The sequence below is a fragment of the Hevea brasiliensis genome, chromosome 17, assembly GCF_030052815.1.
Source record: "Hevea brasiliensis isolate MT/VB/25A 57/8 chromosome 17, ASM3005281v1, whole genome shotgun sequence".
In the NCBI taxonomy this organism is placed as follows: domain Eukaryota; kingdom Viridiplantae; phylum Streptophyta; class Magnoliopsida; order Malpighiales; family Euphorbiaceae; genus Hevea; species Hevea brasiliensis.
Genome location: NC_079509.1, coordinates 16343283 through 16360510, shown reverse-complemented (window position 1 = coordinate 16360510; position 17228 = coordinate 16343283). Strand labels below are relative to the sequence as shown.

General features: G+C 33.7%; 1 protein-coding gene and 1 pseudogene across 4 annotated transcripts; one reads left to right on the top strand and one right to left on the bottom strand.

Annotated features, from left to right (window-relative positions):
• Window positions 1-8667: 8667 nt before the first annotated feature.
• On the bottom strand, window positions 8668-10227 carry LOC110644985 (putative fasciclin-like arabinogalactan protein 20; annotated as a pseudogene).
• A 2661-nt stretch (window positions 10228-12888) lies between these two features.
• LOC110644984 (uncharacterized) lies at window positions 12889-16578 on the top strand. 4 transcript variants are annotated; one of them, XM_021797967.2, is made up of 8 exons: window positions 12909-13281; window positions 13532-13972; window positions 14709-14903; window positions 15053-15120; window positions 15208-15355; window positions 15711-15788; window positions 15871-15960; window positions 16071-16578. In XM_021797967.2, the coding sequence occupies exons 2-8, from the start codon at window positions 13715-13717 to the stop codon at window positions 16161-16163; spliced, it is 930 nt and encodes a 309-aa protein (XP_021653659.1). In that variant the 5' UTR covers window positions 12909-13281; window positions 13532-13714; the 3' UTR covers window positions 16164-16578. The 4 variants fall into 4 exon arrangements, with proteins under 4 accessions (XP_021653662.1, XP_021653659.1, XP_021653660.1 ...); XM_021797968.2 differs by having other exon boundaries at window positions 12911-13281; window positions 13617-13972; XM_021797969.2 differs by having other exon boundaries at window positions 12923-13281; window positions 14832-14903.
• Window positions 16579-17228: the final 650 nt, after the last annotated feature.

Here is a 17228-nt window from a genome sequence, read left to right as displayed (position 1 = left end):
GGCAGGGGTTAGGCTTGGGTTGACTCATCACTATGCCCAAGCTTCAAATGCAGTTGTGATAGGTATTCTTCCAATATGTTCTTTTGAGGTGCGTGTTTTGATAGATCCGGGTGCTATGTACTTGTTTGTTTCTCCTGTTTTCGCCCTAAGGTTGGGTAGAAATCCTACAGCCCTAGAATGTCCCTTGTTTGTAGCTACACCTCTTAGTAATAATGTAGATGTAGACATGATTTTTCTAGGTAGTCCACTAGTAGTGGATGAGAAGATTCTCTCGTCAAATTTAGTTCCTTTGCCAATGATGGATTTTAATGTGATCTTGGGGATGGATTGGCTGTCAACTTATTATGCCACCTTAGATTGTAGAAATAAAAAGGTGTATTTTCATATACCTGGAATAAAAGAGTTCAGCTTCAATGGTGATAGAAGCGTGGCACTGTACAACCTAGTGTCAGCTATTAGCGCCAAGAAGATGTTAAGGTGCGAATGTCAGGGATATTTGGCATTAATAAGGGACACATCTATTGAACGTGTCAATGTAGAGGTTGTTCCTGTGGTCAGGGAATTTGTAAATGTATTTCTAGAGGAGCTAGAGAGGGAAATAGATTTTTGTATAGACATTGTGCCAGGTACCAACCCCATCTCTATGCCACCTTCATCTATCCAAGTACTTCACCCTGGGTGCTTCTGTTCTGTTTATGAGGAAGAAGGATGGATATCTGAGATTGTGTATTGATTATAGACAGTTGAATAAAGTGACTATTAAGAATAAATATCCACTTCCTTAGATTGATGACCTGTTTGACCAATTACAAGGAGCAAGGTACTTTTCCAAAATAGACCTACAGTCAGGTTATCACAAACTGAGAATTTGAAGTAAGGATGTACCAAAGACAACGTTCAGGACTACGTATAGTCATTATGAGTTCCTGGTGATATCTTTTGGACTCACTAATGCACTAACGACCTTCATGGACTTAATGAATAGGGTGTTTAGGCCGTTCTTGGATCACTTTGTCATTATATTTATAGATAATATTTTAGGGTATTCTCGCACCGAAGAAGAGCATGTTTGACATTTGAGGATGGTGTTGTGGACTTTAAGGGAGGACCGGTTGTGTGCAAAATTTTTAAAGTGTGAATTTTGGCTGAAAAGCATCTCATTCTTAGGACATGTGGTTTCTAGTGAAGGTATTTAAGTGGATCTTAAGAAAATTGAGATAGTAACTAACTAGCTTAGGCCCATAATAGTCATTGAGGTGCAGAGTTTTCTTGGCCTGGCAGGCTATTACAGGCGCTTTGTGCATAATTTCTTTAGGATAGTAGCTCCCCTAACTAAGTTAACTTGAAAGAATGTTCTGTTCTTTTGGTCAAACGAGTGTGAGGAAAGCTTCTAGAAACTTAAGGAATGTCTAACTACAGCTTCTGTGTTAACATTGCCTGTGAGTGGAGAAGGATATATGGTGTATTGTGATGCTTCTAGAGTTGGGTTGGGGTGTGTTTTAATGCATCATAGAAAAGTAGTAGCTTATGCTTCAAGACAGCCAAAGAGGCATGAGCAGAACTATCCCACTCGTGATCTAGAGATGGCGGCTGTATTGTTTGCATTAAAGATTTAGAGGCACAATCTCTACGGTAAAGTATGTGAGATATACATTGACCATAAAGGCTTGAAGTATATTTTCAGCAAAGGGACTTAAATCTAGGGCAGAGGAGATGGATGGAACTTCTGAAAGATTATGACTGCACCATTGCAAAGGAGATGGATGGAACTTCTAAAGGATTATGACTGCACCATTCAATACCACCCTAGAAAGGCAAATGTAATGGCAGATACTTTAAGCAAAAAATCATCAGGAAGTTTGGTGCGTATAGCAACAAAAAAGAGGCCATTGATCCAGGAGTTGTATGAATTAATGGATCGAGGACTATTCTTGGATATTGCAGATATAGGTGCACTCTTGGCACATTTTAGGATAAGGCCAGACCTTTGGGATAGGATAAGGGTTTCCCAGCACAGGGACCCACAATTAATGAGAATTGTGGAAAGGGTACAACAGAAAGAAGATTGTGACTTTAGGTTTGGTGCAGATGGTACTCTTATACAAGGCTCTCAGATATGTGTGCCAGACGTGGACAACCTTAGAGCTGAGATCAAGCAAGAGGTGCACTACACACCCTATAATGTCCACCCAAGCTCCACTAAGATGTAACATGATGTGAAGGATAGGTACTGGTGGAATGACATGAAGAGAGACATAGTAGATTTTGTGTCCAAGTGCTTGACTTGTCAGAAGGTAAAATTTGAACATCAAAGGCCATTAGGGAAGTTATAGGAGATTCCCATTCTGGAGTGGAAGTAAAAAATAATTACTATGGATTTTGTGACTGGATTGCCTCATACCACACATGGATATGACTCGATATGATTGATTGTGGATTGTTTGACCAAGTTAGCTCATTTCTTACCTGTATGGACCACCTACTATGTTGCCCAAATATGCTAGGCTCTATATTCGTGAAATAGTCAAATTACATGGAGTTCTTGCTTCCATAATATCTAACAGGGGACTTCAGTTCACTTCTCTATTTTGAGAAAGCTACAGGAGGTACTTGATACACAGTTAAACTTTAGTATAGCCTTTCACCCTCAAACAGATGGGCAGTTTGAAAGAATAATTCAGATACTGAAGGATATACTTCGTATGTATGTCCTAGATTTTGGAGGTTAATGGGATGATCAACTACCATTGGTGGAGTTTGCTTATAATAATAACTATCATTTCAACATATGGATGGCACCTTATGAGGCGTTATATGGCAGGAAGTGTAGGTCCCCTCTATGTTAGACAAAAGTTAGAGAGGTAAAGGTACATGATGTAGACCTGGTGTAATACACTTTAGAGATGGTCCATTTGATGAGGGAGCAATTGAAAATAGCCTTTAACAAGCAGAAGAGCTACTTAGATCCTAAGTGAAGAAATGTAGAGTTTGTAGTGGGTGACTATGTATTTCTGAAGGTCTCCCCTATGAAGGGAGGTACGAGATTTGGGAAGAAGGACAAGCTGGCACCCCGATATATAGGGCCTTTTGAGATCATGCACAGGGTGGGAGCAGTTGCCCACCGGTTGGAGTTACCACCAAGTGTTCCATATCTCCATGCTTAGGAAGTACATTCCTGATCCTTTCCATGCGCTATAACCTGATACAGTGGAGTTGAATGAAAACTTAACCTTTAAGGAGCCAGTCAGTGAAAGAATGTACTTGGGAGTCAGAGTGGAATATGCGCAGCAAGTACCCGTACTTATTTAGTATGTAATCCTATATTTTTATTCTATCTTGTATAAAATTCGAAAACGAATTTTTTGTAAGGGGGAAAGAATGTAACACCCCAAATTTTTAAATAATTATTTTATATGTAAATATTAATATTTTATTTTATTAAATATTTTGGGAATTTATTTGAAATTTTTTGAATTTTAAAAATCGGGTTTGATTTTCTTAAAATAATAAATTTCATTAATTTTTAGAAATTAATTTAAAGACTACATAGTAAATTTAAAAATATATTTGGACTCCACGAATTTTTTTGAGTTTTCTGTAATTTTTTCAGAATTTTTGGGCTTCATTTTTTGTTACAAGGCAAAGTAAAAAAATTCAATTTTAGGTATTTTGAATCTAACCGACCAAAATAAACTGGACTGAATTGGACCGATCAAGTTGAATTGATTCCTCTTCGTTTTCTTCCTCCTTCTCCCGCACTCCTGATGTCCCTCCCCTCTCTCCCTTTTCACTCCCCTCCTCCCTCCTCTTTGTTGGCCACTGCCTCCCCTCCCCTCCCCTCCCCAGCTTGCCAACGACCTCCCAACCCCCTTCCCTACTGTTGGTCACTCTCTAGATTGCCAGAAAACTCTCCAAAATCGTCCCCCTTCACCGCGCAATGCTTTAACTTCCAAGGCCAAATCCGGCCGATCCGGCCACCAATCAGACCTGGTTTTGTCCCAAACACCTTATACTCCTCGAGAGCTTTTCATAGAAATCAAGATCACAAATTTTCATTGAGCGGATTGTCCAATTTTAGCCCAAAAAGTTATAGCTCATTTTGACTTTTGGCTAAATTTCTCCCAAATTGGGAACCCCACGAAAATTTCGAGAGTATCGGCATGCTCCACTCGACAAGAGCTTCGCGACAATATAAATTTCAAAATTTTTCAACATCAAAAATTCGATGGGTCCCATGGACTTCGTAGTATTTTTTTCGAGCTTTAAATGAGCTTATTTAATTTTGTAAAAATTATATTCTAACCCCTAGTAGTATAAGCTTCACGTAGGTACCTTCGTTTCTCAAAAATTTGATTGGTGCCCAGATCTACAATTTTAGGTTGGACAAACTGGCTGCTGAAGCTATTTTAGAATCAGATGCAGATGCCCCAGATGGGTTCCAAGCATCAGAATTGGCATAGGTAAACCCAAACCTTATGTTTCTTCATTTATCTAGTGTCAGGTTTAGAATAAAAATTCATAAAATATTTGTTGGTAGCTAAAAAATTATAATTCCTTTTGCATTAGTTTTATAATATTGTTAAGGATCGCGAGGTAAAATTTTAAAAATTTTAGAGCTCATTTGAATTATTTTTTTTTATAAAATGTTAGTTTTAGGGACTAAAACATAATTTTTCAATTTTGTGAGTATTGCCTATTTTGGAGGGCCCATGAGGGGCCATATAATGTTGATGGGATATGGATTGAAGTGTATGATTTAGAAGCATTATTTTAGCTTTTTTGCAGGTTGGGTAGGTCCTAGGTACAAGAGACATCTGTCGAATTTTCGGCAAAACCTAGGTTGTCTTTGACTCTTTTAAAGTTTTATTTTAAGTAAATATTGATTAGTTTATAATGTAATTGTTTAAATGAGCCGAGCCAGCTTTTCTCCTCCGTCCAGTCGCCTTAATGACTTGTGAAGTACAGTGAGTAGATGTTGATTTTACTTATAATTTCAATATTATTATGTATTCAACGTATATTCATGCATCACTTATAGATATATATATACATAGTTATTGGCTAGGCATGCCTTGTATTGCATTTGTATTTGATGACATTGCTGTGGTTGTTGCTTTATGGCGATTTGGAGCCACGTGTGTGAGTTGGTGTGCATGTGGTGTGTATATGAATATGGGTAAGATGGGTAGATATGGCTGGAGCTTGACTCGCTGGGACCTGATTCTTAAGTAGGGGTAGGCACAGCTCAAGTTGATCTCGTTGGCCCCAGCATTTGGATATTAAGAGAAAGTTTGGCTTTGAGTTGATCTCGCTGGCAGAGGTTGGAACTAAGAGACCTGTATAGATGATTAGCTCCCATATATATATATATGTGTGTGTGTGTGTGAGTATGGATTTGACACACAGGTGTATGAGTGCTTCAGATTGCCTTTGGTGTGATTATGACTTGACTTGTTTGAATTGTGTGAAGATGTTATATTTCATTCTTAGGGATGCACTAGACTTAGATAGTTATAGAAATTATCTGTAAAATCAATATCTTACTCTATAAGTCGAACGCTCACTCCTGTTCACCATTTTTTTCAGGCTACTGGAGGGCTTTTCCTTATGACTTACTTATTTTTTTCCTCGTAGGTCTACTAGTCGTTGTATTTATATTTATGTTATGTTATTGATTTAAACTTTAGAACTCCACATGTGCTAGAAATATTTTATTGATTTGAGGCTGTAAAAGATTATTAATTGAGTTTGTAAACTTAATATTATGCATGTATGGTTGAATGGGATGGACATATATTTTGGATGAAGGAGCTGAGCTTCCATTTGATTAAATTGATTGATTGTGGGTTGTGAGGGTGAGTCGAGCTCGCTATATATATATATATATATATATATATATATATATATATATATATATATATATATATTGTGATTACAGGTCGGATGAGCTAAAAAACTCACCGTTGGATAGTCCAGTTTATAGCCAGACTCTGTCCGGTTGGTTTCTTGAAAATGGATTTGGATATGGACTTTAAGATTAGGTTAGAAAATAGTTAGGCTTACTACGAGTTTTGGGAGCCTTATACTAACCCAAATCCTAATGCCAATTCAGCCTAGAATTTGGATCGTGACAGTGTTAATATATTATAAGTTATAATAATGGCTATTTATTATAATATTAATAGGGTAATTATTAAATAATTTATAACTTACATATAATAGAGAATGATATGTGGTAATATCATGAAAAAGAATATTACATATTAATTACGTGGCAATATTATAAAAGAGAATGTAACGTAGCAGATGGGAATTGTCCGTGCTAATGCACATAGCTATTAATAATTTAATTTTTATATTTTATTTTAATTTTAATATATAAAAATAATATAATGTTTAGAATTTTTTATTAATTAGTTCAAATTTTATTTTAATTACTTTTATCTCTCAAACTTTTTAATAGATAGTTCATAATAAAAATAATTAAAATTTATCTATATATAGTATAAATATAATATATGTAATTAATATATGTTAATATATTATAAGTTATCTTATAATAATAGTTATTTATTGTAGTATTAATAAGATAATTATTGAATAATTTGTAACTTACATATAATAAAGAATGTTATGTATTAATCACATAATAATATTATATAAAAAAATATCACATTATATTCTTTTGGAAATATTTTTCTGCTTTAAATATATATATATATATATATATATATAACCTCATTAATTAAAATCTCGACTTTTATGCAAAAATTTTCAACCTGCAACGCAAAACTGAGCCTTAACTCACCTCTGTTTTGAGTAAGAAAATTCATGTGATTTAGGTTCCATCTACCCAAGTACAAGCTATGGGCCTGCAGGATCATGATGGACCTGATTAAAATTGAAGGCCCAATCAAGCTCATCATTTGCATTAGAAGCAACAAGGTTTCTGTAGAGTAGACACGGGTTCCATTAGTTTGGAACCGAAACTGATTCACTCAAAATCGAACTTAAAATTGGGTAATGAATTTTGTGATCAGACCGAAATTAGAAGGAGAAAGGACTAGTCCTGGTTTGAGAGTTTCTTATATCAAACCCCATCAAAACCGTCTGTTTAACTTACTGTTCGGTCTTATTCAGCCCATATTTTTTTATTTTTATAAAAAAAAAAATCCACATTTCAATTTACTTTTTTTTATAAAAAAAATATTAAATAAATTTAACTTAATTAAGGCATTTGTCTCCCCTAAAATTAAACTGATCATTTTGTTATTTTCATATAAAATGCACATTTCAATTGACTTTTTCAGAAAAAGAAAATTAAATAAATTTAAGTAAATAATGTCAATTTTCTCTTCTAACATTATGAACTTATTTCTATATAAAAATGCATATTTCAATTAATTTTTAAAATTAATGTTAAATAAATTTAAGTCAATAAAGGTATTTGTCTATCCTAAAATTATGATCACCATTTTTAGTTATTTCCTTATAAATCATGTGGATTTATAGAAACTAAGAAAATTTATAAGAGAAATACAATAATAAGCCAACTTCTTGTATTATGAATTTGATAAAGCACAATTTTTTTTTTCAAAATAAACAAAAAATTATTTTTAAAATGAAAACTATTGGTTTGATTCAAAACTGAATTAGGTTGAACTATGCATTAACCAGAATTTAACTTTTTAAATTAGAACTGTTTCTAAATTGAACCGAAATCAAATTAATAAGATCCGAAACTCTGAGGATTCAAACCAATCTAGTCCGGTCCTGACTCGATGACTCACCCTTCCTCTAAAATTGAACTGATATTTTCTGCCTAACTGCGGAGCAAGGGAGTAATTATATAGTGTAAAATATCCTATATAGAATGGCTAACCAATAGAAAATAAGTATGTATATATAAGTGAGTCATACAAAATTATAACTACTAAATAATTACTAAGCAATGTTTAAATTTTTAAAATTTAATGACTGAATATATATATATATATATATATATATATATATATATATATATTTCTTATTAGCTTGTCATCCCAGGTAATATACTTATATTGAATAACAATTTTACAATATAATTTCTACAAGGATCCTATAAAACTTATGGGCAAGCCACTGTTCAAATGCATAATCTCCAAAATTCATCTGCTCAAATGTTTTTTATGAAGTAGTCACTTGGCACATTGTTTAAGGCTTTGAAACTTAATGCTTAACATAACAAAAGAGGCGAGCCCATTTTTCCTTAACATCTCCTGTGAAAAAGATTAATTAATAATTAGGCCAAAAGCAACATGGATGATGATAATTGTAAAAAGGTTCTTGCTCTGATAGATTGTGATAAAGCGGAATGCGTCTCTCTTTTAATTATTTGTTTTTCTAACACAGTCTTGTTGTGTAGGAATTCCCTTTATCTCTTCTCTCTTCTCATGTAATCATAAGATTTGAGGAGTGCTAATTATATTTATAAATTTTTAATAAATAATCAAGTATAGTAATTATTTTTAAAACGTAATCACAAATGTAATTTTATAAAGATGGTATTCAATGATTTTATGTGCACGACTGTAGTTAGAAGAAGCAAATTGATTCTGTGGTTTCTTTTGTGAATACAAGCTGGAAATGAAATGAATAAAGATTATTGATTGATTAATCGCAACGCATAGCAACTTCATTAACAAATCCCTTGAGCTTGTATCAGACAACCACAGGACCAAATCTACACTCAAGTACAGGAAACAGAAAGCTGAACATCTTTACCAGAAAATTTTAAAATTCATCATCATCCAAGATGCTTGTTTCATTTTTGTTATCCATTTGAAAAGAAGATCTTCTCACTTCTTCTGGTCTATTTCGTCCCTCTAGTATCCCACGCAGGCCATGAAAAACAAGCCAGTCATTCTGATACATGTTTGGGAAGCTGACAGGGACTTCATTGAGCATGACAATATCACCAGATCTGCTTATACGAATTCCATACCCTTCCAAATATGTACCTAACACCATCCCGTTATCGAAATTAAGCAAATCCTTCCACAGAATCTTGCAGGGCACAACGTGCCTGAGAAAGATGGAAGAGTACTTATCCACATTGCCAACAAAACCCTTCATCACTTCATCAACTGGAGCAAATATTGTTGGTGTGGGCCGGTCCTTAAACCCCACCAACAGCAAATCAAGAAAGAGGCAATAACACAGCAGCCATTTGATCTCAAAACCTCAGTAGCCTCTGTAAAAGAGTAAAAACGACCACCGGCCTCGAAAGAACATCCAAGATTACCACCAGTTCCTTGAATTTGCCCCGAAACCTCAAATTCTGGATCCAAAAACTTGTCAATCCCAAGAATAACCAATGACCCATCATCATATATCGGCGACCCATGAATCTTGACGCCATTTATAGAAACACCGTCATAATCAGTTGGCCAGAAGTGACAGTAAGCGAGTGATTAGCAAAGAGTGTCGGGATCTTGGACCCAGAACAGAGAGATTTGAGGGATCAGAGGTGGAAAGAAAAAGGGCTAAAATGGAATAGGAGGAGGGAAAGAGAGGCTGGCCTGACCGAGCGAAGGCGGAATCAGGAGAGAAGCTGGTGAGAGATGGAGAGTGGGGGATCAGAGATTTGGATACGAGTTGCAGAGTAAGAGATATGGAAAGGTAGCCGGAATTCGAGAGAAAATCGGCGGCTTCGAGGAGAGTTTTCGCAGAAAGAGAGGAGGAGACGTAGAAGAGTGAGAAGAAGACGAGAGAGACTATCAGGGGCTTGTTCGCCATTGGAAGAGCGATTTTGATAAGACGCGGTTGTAGAGAGAGCGAGAAGGAGATTTCAGGTACTAGGAAATGTGGTTACAGAGTGAAGGGAAGGCATTTGGCGGGAAGGAAATGACACGTGGAAGAACATGATTAGTTGATATGGGACGGAAACAAAAGTTAATTGATGGGCGGTTTTTGTAGAATGACGGAAATGATCCATTCAAAGAAGAGCTTATCCCAACTGAATTTTCTTTTTACCTCAAATTTTGTCACATATCAATAGGCTTTGGACCAGCGGTGATTCTCCATACAAATCGAATTGAGAAGCTCAGTGCAACAGCTTCTCCACTTCAACCAAGTCCGCATTTGCATCTCCAGGCTCCATAAAATGAACACCATTTTCTGCATTAATGGGTAAATGCTGATAAAAAGAAATTGGTATTTGATTGAGCAATAATTTGTGTGTTTGAGACCTCCTCAATTTGCCGATGGAGTCCCCTTGCTATTGACGCCAATGCATCCTCCAAGGAATCATTTAAACATAATTTTCTTCAATTTTTAGTATGTACTCAATTCATCTCTCTCATGCAAATTGTTTTTCTTTTTATATGGTTTAATTTTGAAATGGCCGATATACAGAAAATTTGCATATATGTTTTGATTGAGGAGTAACTTTTTTGTCCATCTAATGACTGATTCAAGTTTGAATGGGATTTTGAATGGGATTTGTAATTGAAGAGTGAAATAGTTATGGTAACGTTTCGTGCCATGATATTTTTTTGTTTCTGTTAACGTTTTGAGACTTTTTTTATAAATATTTTAGAACGTAACTCTAATTATAATTGGATTGAGATATTAAACTAGAATTGAAGATTTGATATGGAATTATTAGGGATTTGACAAGGAGATTAGATTTTTTTTTTTTTGTTTATCTTATTTCTTCACTTGAGCGATTCACTTTTTTTCTATCAGCTTTCGTTATTTCTGAATGTTAGAGGGATTTGGTGAATTTTAGGGCTCTTTCAGGTCTTGGTTTGTTGAGTTAGAGAGTACTAAAGGTAGGGAAGGGGTGGATATCCAATGGTGGAAAATTAGAACCTATTTTAGCCAATGAAGTCAAGGGAAGAGAATCGAAAGGAAGGGAGATGAAACCAAGAGTCGGAAGAGGGGTCGAAGGCGAAGGATTGGTTGCTCTTGGAGGAGGTATCGCGGAGGCTGTAGAGGAAAAACCAAGAGAAATGGTGGTGGGGAAGAAAGGAAGTAATGCAGTTGAGGGAAGCACGGAAAAGAGAGAGGATAGATGGGATTATGTAAAAATTGTAATCACAGGTAATTATTATTATTATTATTATTAATTTTAAGTGATATGCTAACATGATATTACCATTTTACTATATAATTTAACAGTAATTTAGCACATTAGAGTGAACACATTTCCTCTAAATTGAATTCAAAATTTAAGTAATTTTCTATAAATTTGAAATTAAATCATCAAAACATGAAAATGTTTCAATAGTTATTATAATTAGACTTATAATAAAAATTTTCTCTTTGATTTAAACTGTCAAATATTAAATTAAAGCAAATGAATGGATTTTTTAATATATATAATTAGACCTATAAAAAAAAAAGAAAAATAAAGAAATCATAAAGGATAAACAGTTGGAGCTACTCAACTAACTAACAAAGATCCATATGTCAACAATATTGGAGATGGATAACATAACTTCTGGAGGGTCAACAATGCCAAAGGTCCAATTTGGAGACCGAAGAGGGCCTATAAATTGGACTTTTGTCAGCTCATTAAGGAATTAATTTTATAAGAATATATAATTCCAATAAGGGTATTTATATATAAGAAATTATATTTCTATAACTTCAAAAATAATTTAGTTTTAAATTCAATCATAATTTTCCTTTTTTTTTTAAATAATTTAGTCGAAATTGGAATTGCCCATCTTGGTTAATAATGTCTCAATCAGAAGTAAATAAAATAAAAATAAACACTATAAATAGAATAGTGGATTAGTGAAATTCTGAGCAAATAATCAAAGTTGAAAGCTATTTTCTATCTGTATAGTCTATAAAGTCTATCTTAATGATTAATGAAAGAGGAAAAGAAAATTATAGCCCAAGAATTTTGATGAATTCAATATTGTGATCCATATTTTTATTTTCTCATTGTAATTTAAAATTAGTTAAAAATATTTTTTTTAATAATAGAAGGATTGACATGTTTAGAACAATGGTAAGATGTAAATAATGTAAATAATTGTAAATTTACATCTCAATAAGTTTTTATTAAAAAAAAATCTAAATCTTATATTCTATAATAAATTATTATGCAAAATTCTCCAACAATGAATTTTAATTTAATAACATTAAATATGTGTAGAGCTATAAATTTCAGTTAGAATTAATTATTAAAAAAATTAAAATATTTTCTTTTTTTATATTTATTTATTTTTTAAATGGAGAGGTTAGTATATATGAAGAATTAAATCTTTCATCATTAGTATTAATTATTATATCATATGTTTATCATAAATAAACAGGAAACAGAGCTACAAATTAGGATTTTTTTTGGGTAAAATGTTAAATTTAACTTTTATATTGTATCGGGAAAGTTTAATTTAATTAATTTTTAATTTTTTTTTAGATTAAAATTTTTAATTTAAATTTAATTTAGTTTAAAAATTAAAATTATAGGCTACAATTTATTTTTTTAATTTTAAGGGTAAATATTTTAATTTCTTAATTTATATTTAAAAATTAAGAATCTCAATTTTTTAATTTTTGTGCTAATTTAAGTTTAAATTAAAATTTTTAATGAAAATTAAATAAAAAATTAAGAATAGCTAAATTGAACTTATAGGATGTAATTGAATTTTAATTTTTTTTATTTATTATGTTAATTATATTGATTAAATACACAAAATAAGAAAATTATATTAAAACTCTATATATATATATATATTGATATTGTTTTTTTAATGAGGTAAAACGTTAAGGACTCAAATTTAGAATATTTTAAAAATAAAAATAAATAAATAAGGAGAAAAAATGGAGAAAGAAGACGAAAATTTGAATATGTCGTGGGCGTGTAAACGGCCAAGTAAATGGTGGAATCATAGCGGTTGGGTTTTGCCGCTTGAATCTCTCTTACTTTTTCTTCTCTGTCTCTCTCTCTCTCTCTTTCTCTCTCTCTCTCTCTTCTCTCTGTCTTAAAGTCTTACACAAAACAAAAGCTGTCTCTCTCATCTGCTTTCTTTCTTTAGTCCCATATGTATATATAGCATTCGCATCCAATACACACACCCAGCGAGAAAAGTGAGGATATGTTTTTCTAAGCTATAAGCTTATCAGAAACGAATAAAAGAAAGAAACTTGTATGGATAAATGGCTTATGCCAAGTTTTTGGCTTGTTAATTGAGTTCCTTCACTCAATCTCTTGCTTCATCCCAAAACAGAGATAAAGAAAAGACAGAGCTTTTCTTAGCTTCAAGAAAATTCCAATCCTTCATTGTAAGTTTCTACTCCTTTCTTTTCGTTATATCCCTTTTCTTGTTTTGATGCTTATTCTCTTTTTACTCCTTGATTGTGGAAAGGTCTCTCTTTTTGAATCTGGGTTTCTTCCATTTCGTTTTTTTTTTTTGTCCTTTCTGGGTACTCTTGTTTTTTTCTTGTTTCTATGCATTTTCACTGCTTTATGTGTTTTTCTTAATTGGGTCTTTGCCATTTCTTGTGATTGTTGGGCGTCTTGTGTATTTTTTAGGCAGTCTCAGTGAGAGCAGAAACCGCTTGATGCAGTGAGTTTTGGTTCCCCAACAAAATTCACTGTACGCTGTTTTGGTTTTCAGGTGCTCTTGTGAAAGAACAAAGGCTCGGTGTCTGGCCTGGATTTATTGGAATTCTAATTGGAGATAGTCAAATTGATTATTGGCTCTCTTTGAATTTGATGACGGGGGATCATTTTGTCTTGTTGGTGGATCGATTGCTAACGGAATCTACATTGGAAGCTGCAATTGAGAGCAGAAACCCCTTGATGCAGGCAACAGCATCCGCAGTAGATGAAACAAAAATTGTTATATCTTCCCAGAAAGTGGATTTTGGAGATGTGTCTACTCCCATGAAAATGGTGGAGTGCAGGATATGCCAGGACGAGGATGAAGATTCCAATATGGAGACACCTTGCTCTTGTTGTGGGAGCCTGAAGGTTAGTAAGGCTTTTATTTGCTCATATAGTTTCAAGCTTTGGAAATGTATATTTGTTTTGAGCTTAAAAGAACATTTTCCATTTTATATGCAATATTTTTTTTTTATGAATTATTCGACAATATTGGTCCATGTCTCTTTCCGTTTAACTGATTTGACTGTCAAGTTAATTGCCAAATTAGATTTTCTTTTGGCTATTTTACCAATTTGGGGTTTAAAAAATTTCGTTTTCAATCAATCACTGAGTTTGACATTTGACTTTACTGTTATTTTTATAATTGTTTTTAATGTTTGAAGGAAGAACAATAATTTGTTTTGAAAGGTGAGATTATTATTGTCTTGATGGCGGCCTTATTCCTTCCTTCCTTCCTTCCTTCAATGGCCAAAACCAAATTATTTTTCCTCGTGTAATTTGAAACATTAGATCTGTCACTGCAAATAGTTTCATTCATATAACCATTTCATTATTCAAATCTTGGTGAGCTTAAGGATTTTGCTTCCTCTATTATACTGTGGTAATTTGCACTGAATCATTGTGTTCCAAACAGAAAAGGATTTGATAATATCATGTCAGTTTTCAAGATGGAAAGTGGACTTCTACATGTTATATTAAGCACATAGGCTTCTTGTTGCATAGCATTTGATGCAGTGATACTGCAACAAAGGCTACTTGATAATCAAAAATTGCTTGCACATTCCAGCCCAACAGCAAGGATATCCTACTTATTTCTTTGCAGTTCTGTAAATTGTCTATAGCTAAGGTGTACACATGTTTCTGGCTCAATCCTGAAGGTGTTGATTTAACCACGTTGCTTCTACAACCTTTGTTAGACAATCATACTGACTCTTCACATGTGCAGTATGCTCACCGCAGATGTGTTCAGAGGTGGTGTAATGAGAAGGGTAACACCATATGTGAGATATGCCATCAGGTGGGCTTTATTTGTTCGGATTTTAACTTTCTGTTTAGTTATTATTATTAGCCTTTGGGAGATCTTTCTACTTTTTATAATTTCTTAGTCTTTGTCAATGTCAAATTGAACTGTAGCTACTTCTTGATAGTAAATTGGTTTATTTTCAGCAATTCACACCTGGTTACACAGCTCCCCCACCTCTGTTTCAAATTGGACGTATTCCAGTGAACCTCAGGTAATTTTGTTCAGCTGCCTATAATCTGTGACTAAATATTTTTTATTTCATTGGAACTTCAACAACGTGCTTTACTGTTTTTTTCAGGGGAAATTGGGAGAATTCAGGAAGAGACTTGCATGGTCCCCGCTTTATAGCAATGGTGTCAACTGACCGTAATTTCCTTAATCCTGAGTATGAAGAGGATTCAGCTTCAACAAGAAACTCAATCTGCTGTCGCTCAGTTGCTGTAGCTGTAAATCTCTCTCTATATCTCTCTCTCTCTCTCCCCCCCTCCCTGCCAAATTTAGCCAATCTCTATCTAGAATACTTCTCGTTTGGTCTTCTACTTCCTCTCTCTCTTTTCCTTCTTATCTATGTTAGTTCTAAGGCAACACTAGATTGTGCTTTATATGTAAGATGATGGGAAATACAACCATTATTTATAGACTTACATGTTTAAAATTTTAATTTGGACTTGACCTTGATTTGTGTGAACAGAATTAGTTCTATTATGGTGAATAATGAACGGTTCAGAAGCCTATATATCTATTACTTGCATCCTGCAAAGTGCTCACAATATTCTTATTTGTTGATTGTGAATTTTGCAGTTTATGGTTCTTTTGATTCTAAGGCATACTCTTCCTGTCATCCTTAATACCAATGAAATTTCCTTCCCATTGCTTATGGTAAGAGAATATATATCACTACTTCTTTTCAGAGGGTTTCATGAGGATAAATACATTTATTTATCTTTACGTTTTATGACAGTTGTTATTTCTACGAATTGCTGGGATTGTTCTTCCAATATATGTTATCATGAGAGCAGTAACTGCTCTCCAGCATCGCCACCATCAACAAGTAAATTCTGGACAAAATATGAGATTCTACATCGTTCCTATAGTTAAGATATATTGCACTAATCAATGATTATGCTTTGCTTATTTATGTGTTTCATTGTTGGCCTTTAGGAGCCCCCAAGTTTGTCTTTTACCACATCTGATGATGAAGAAGCTGAGCATTCAACCCTACAGGCACAGCCACATATGGGCGATGTTCCTTAGTTTGTGCATGCCAAATCAAAGTAATTCCGCAATAAAACATTGGCATCAGCAGCATCTGCCATTTGCTAAGTCAATCTTGAGTTTGAAGGCATATGAAGATGGCTTAATTTTCAGATGTCAGAAGAAAGACACGAAGTAAAACTTCTATGGTGATTCTCTCACTAAACTTCCATGGTGATTCTCTCACTGGCCAAAGTTTAATTGGATTACAGCTTCTCAAGCAGCTCTCAGATGAGAGGCAGCAATTACCTTGGAAATTTTAGGAAGCGTCAACTTTGATGTAGGTTATTGGATGTGCATTTTCTATATGGGATATCATCTTAAGATACTTTTTACAGGAAAATATCCCATTGTATATACAAAATTTATGCAAAGAAAATTACAAGGCAAGCCATCAGCCATGAAAATACACCAATATCTGCTGCTATGTGCATATCCATCTGTATTAATTTTAGTGGTAAGGATATGCAAATTATTGGAAATGTCTTCTTCTCATGTGATTTTACTTGCATTGTCTTGTTATTGATGTTCATTAAAATGGGAAAATAACTGCATTTCATTAAAATGGGAAAATAACTGCATTTCATTAAAATGGGAAAATAACTGCATTTTTTTATTTGTGGGTTCTTGTTTGCTAAATGTAACCAAGGCAACCCAGATTCTAAAGGTGGAAACCTACACAAGAAAAACAATAAAGGGAAACGATTTAAATGTAGAAAATTTCTGTTTCTATAGAAAATATCCAGTTCTTTACAAGTGTTACAGCTTCTTTGCCATGGTTGCAAGAACACTTGCCGCTCAAAGAAGTTCTTTTTATTATATTTACCGTTTTTTCTCGCTAAGATTAGAACCGTCTATACATGCAGAAAGGCCTCTGCTATAGCGGCTCTGCCATGCATAGTTTTGCCAGTTACTAGTAGTGCAGTACTAGCAATATGTTGCAAAATGATTCCAACTCATATCCAATAATTTATCTTTCATTATTGTCTGCCAAACACGTTATTAGAGATTGAGAAGAAATAAAAAGTGGCCTGTGAAACCGAGCAAAACAGATACCTACAACCA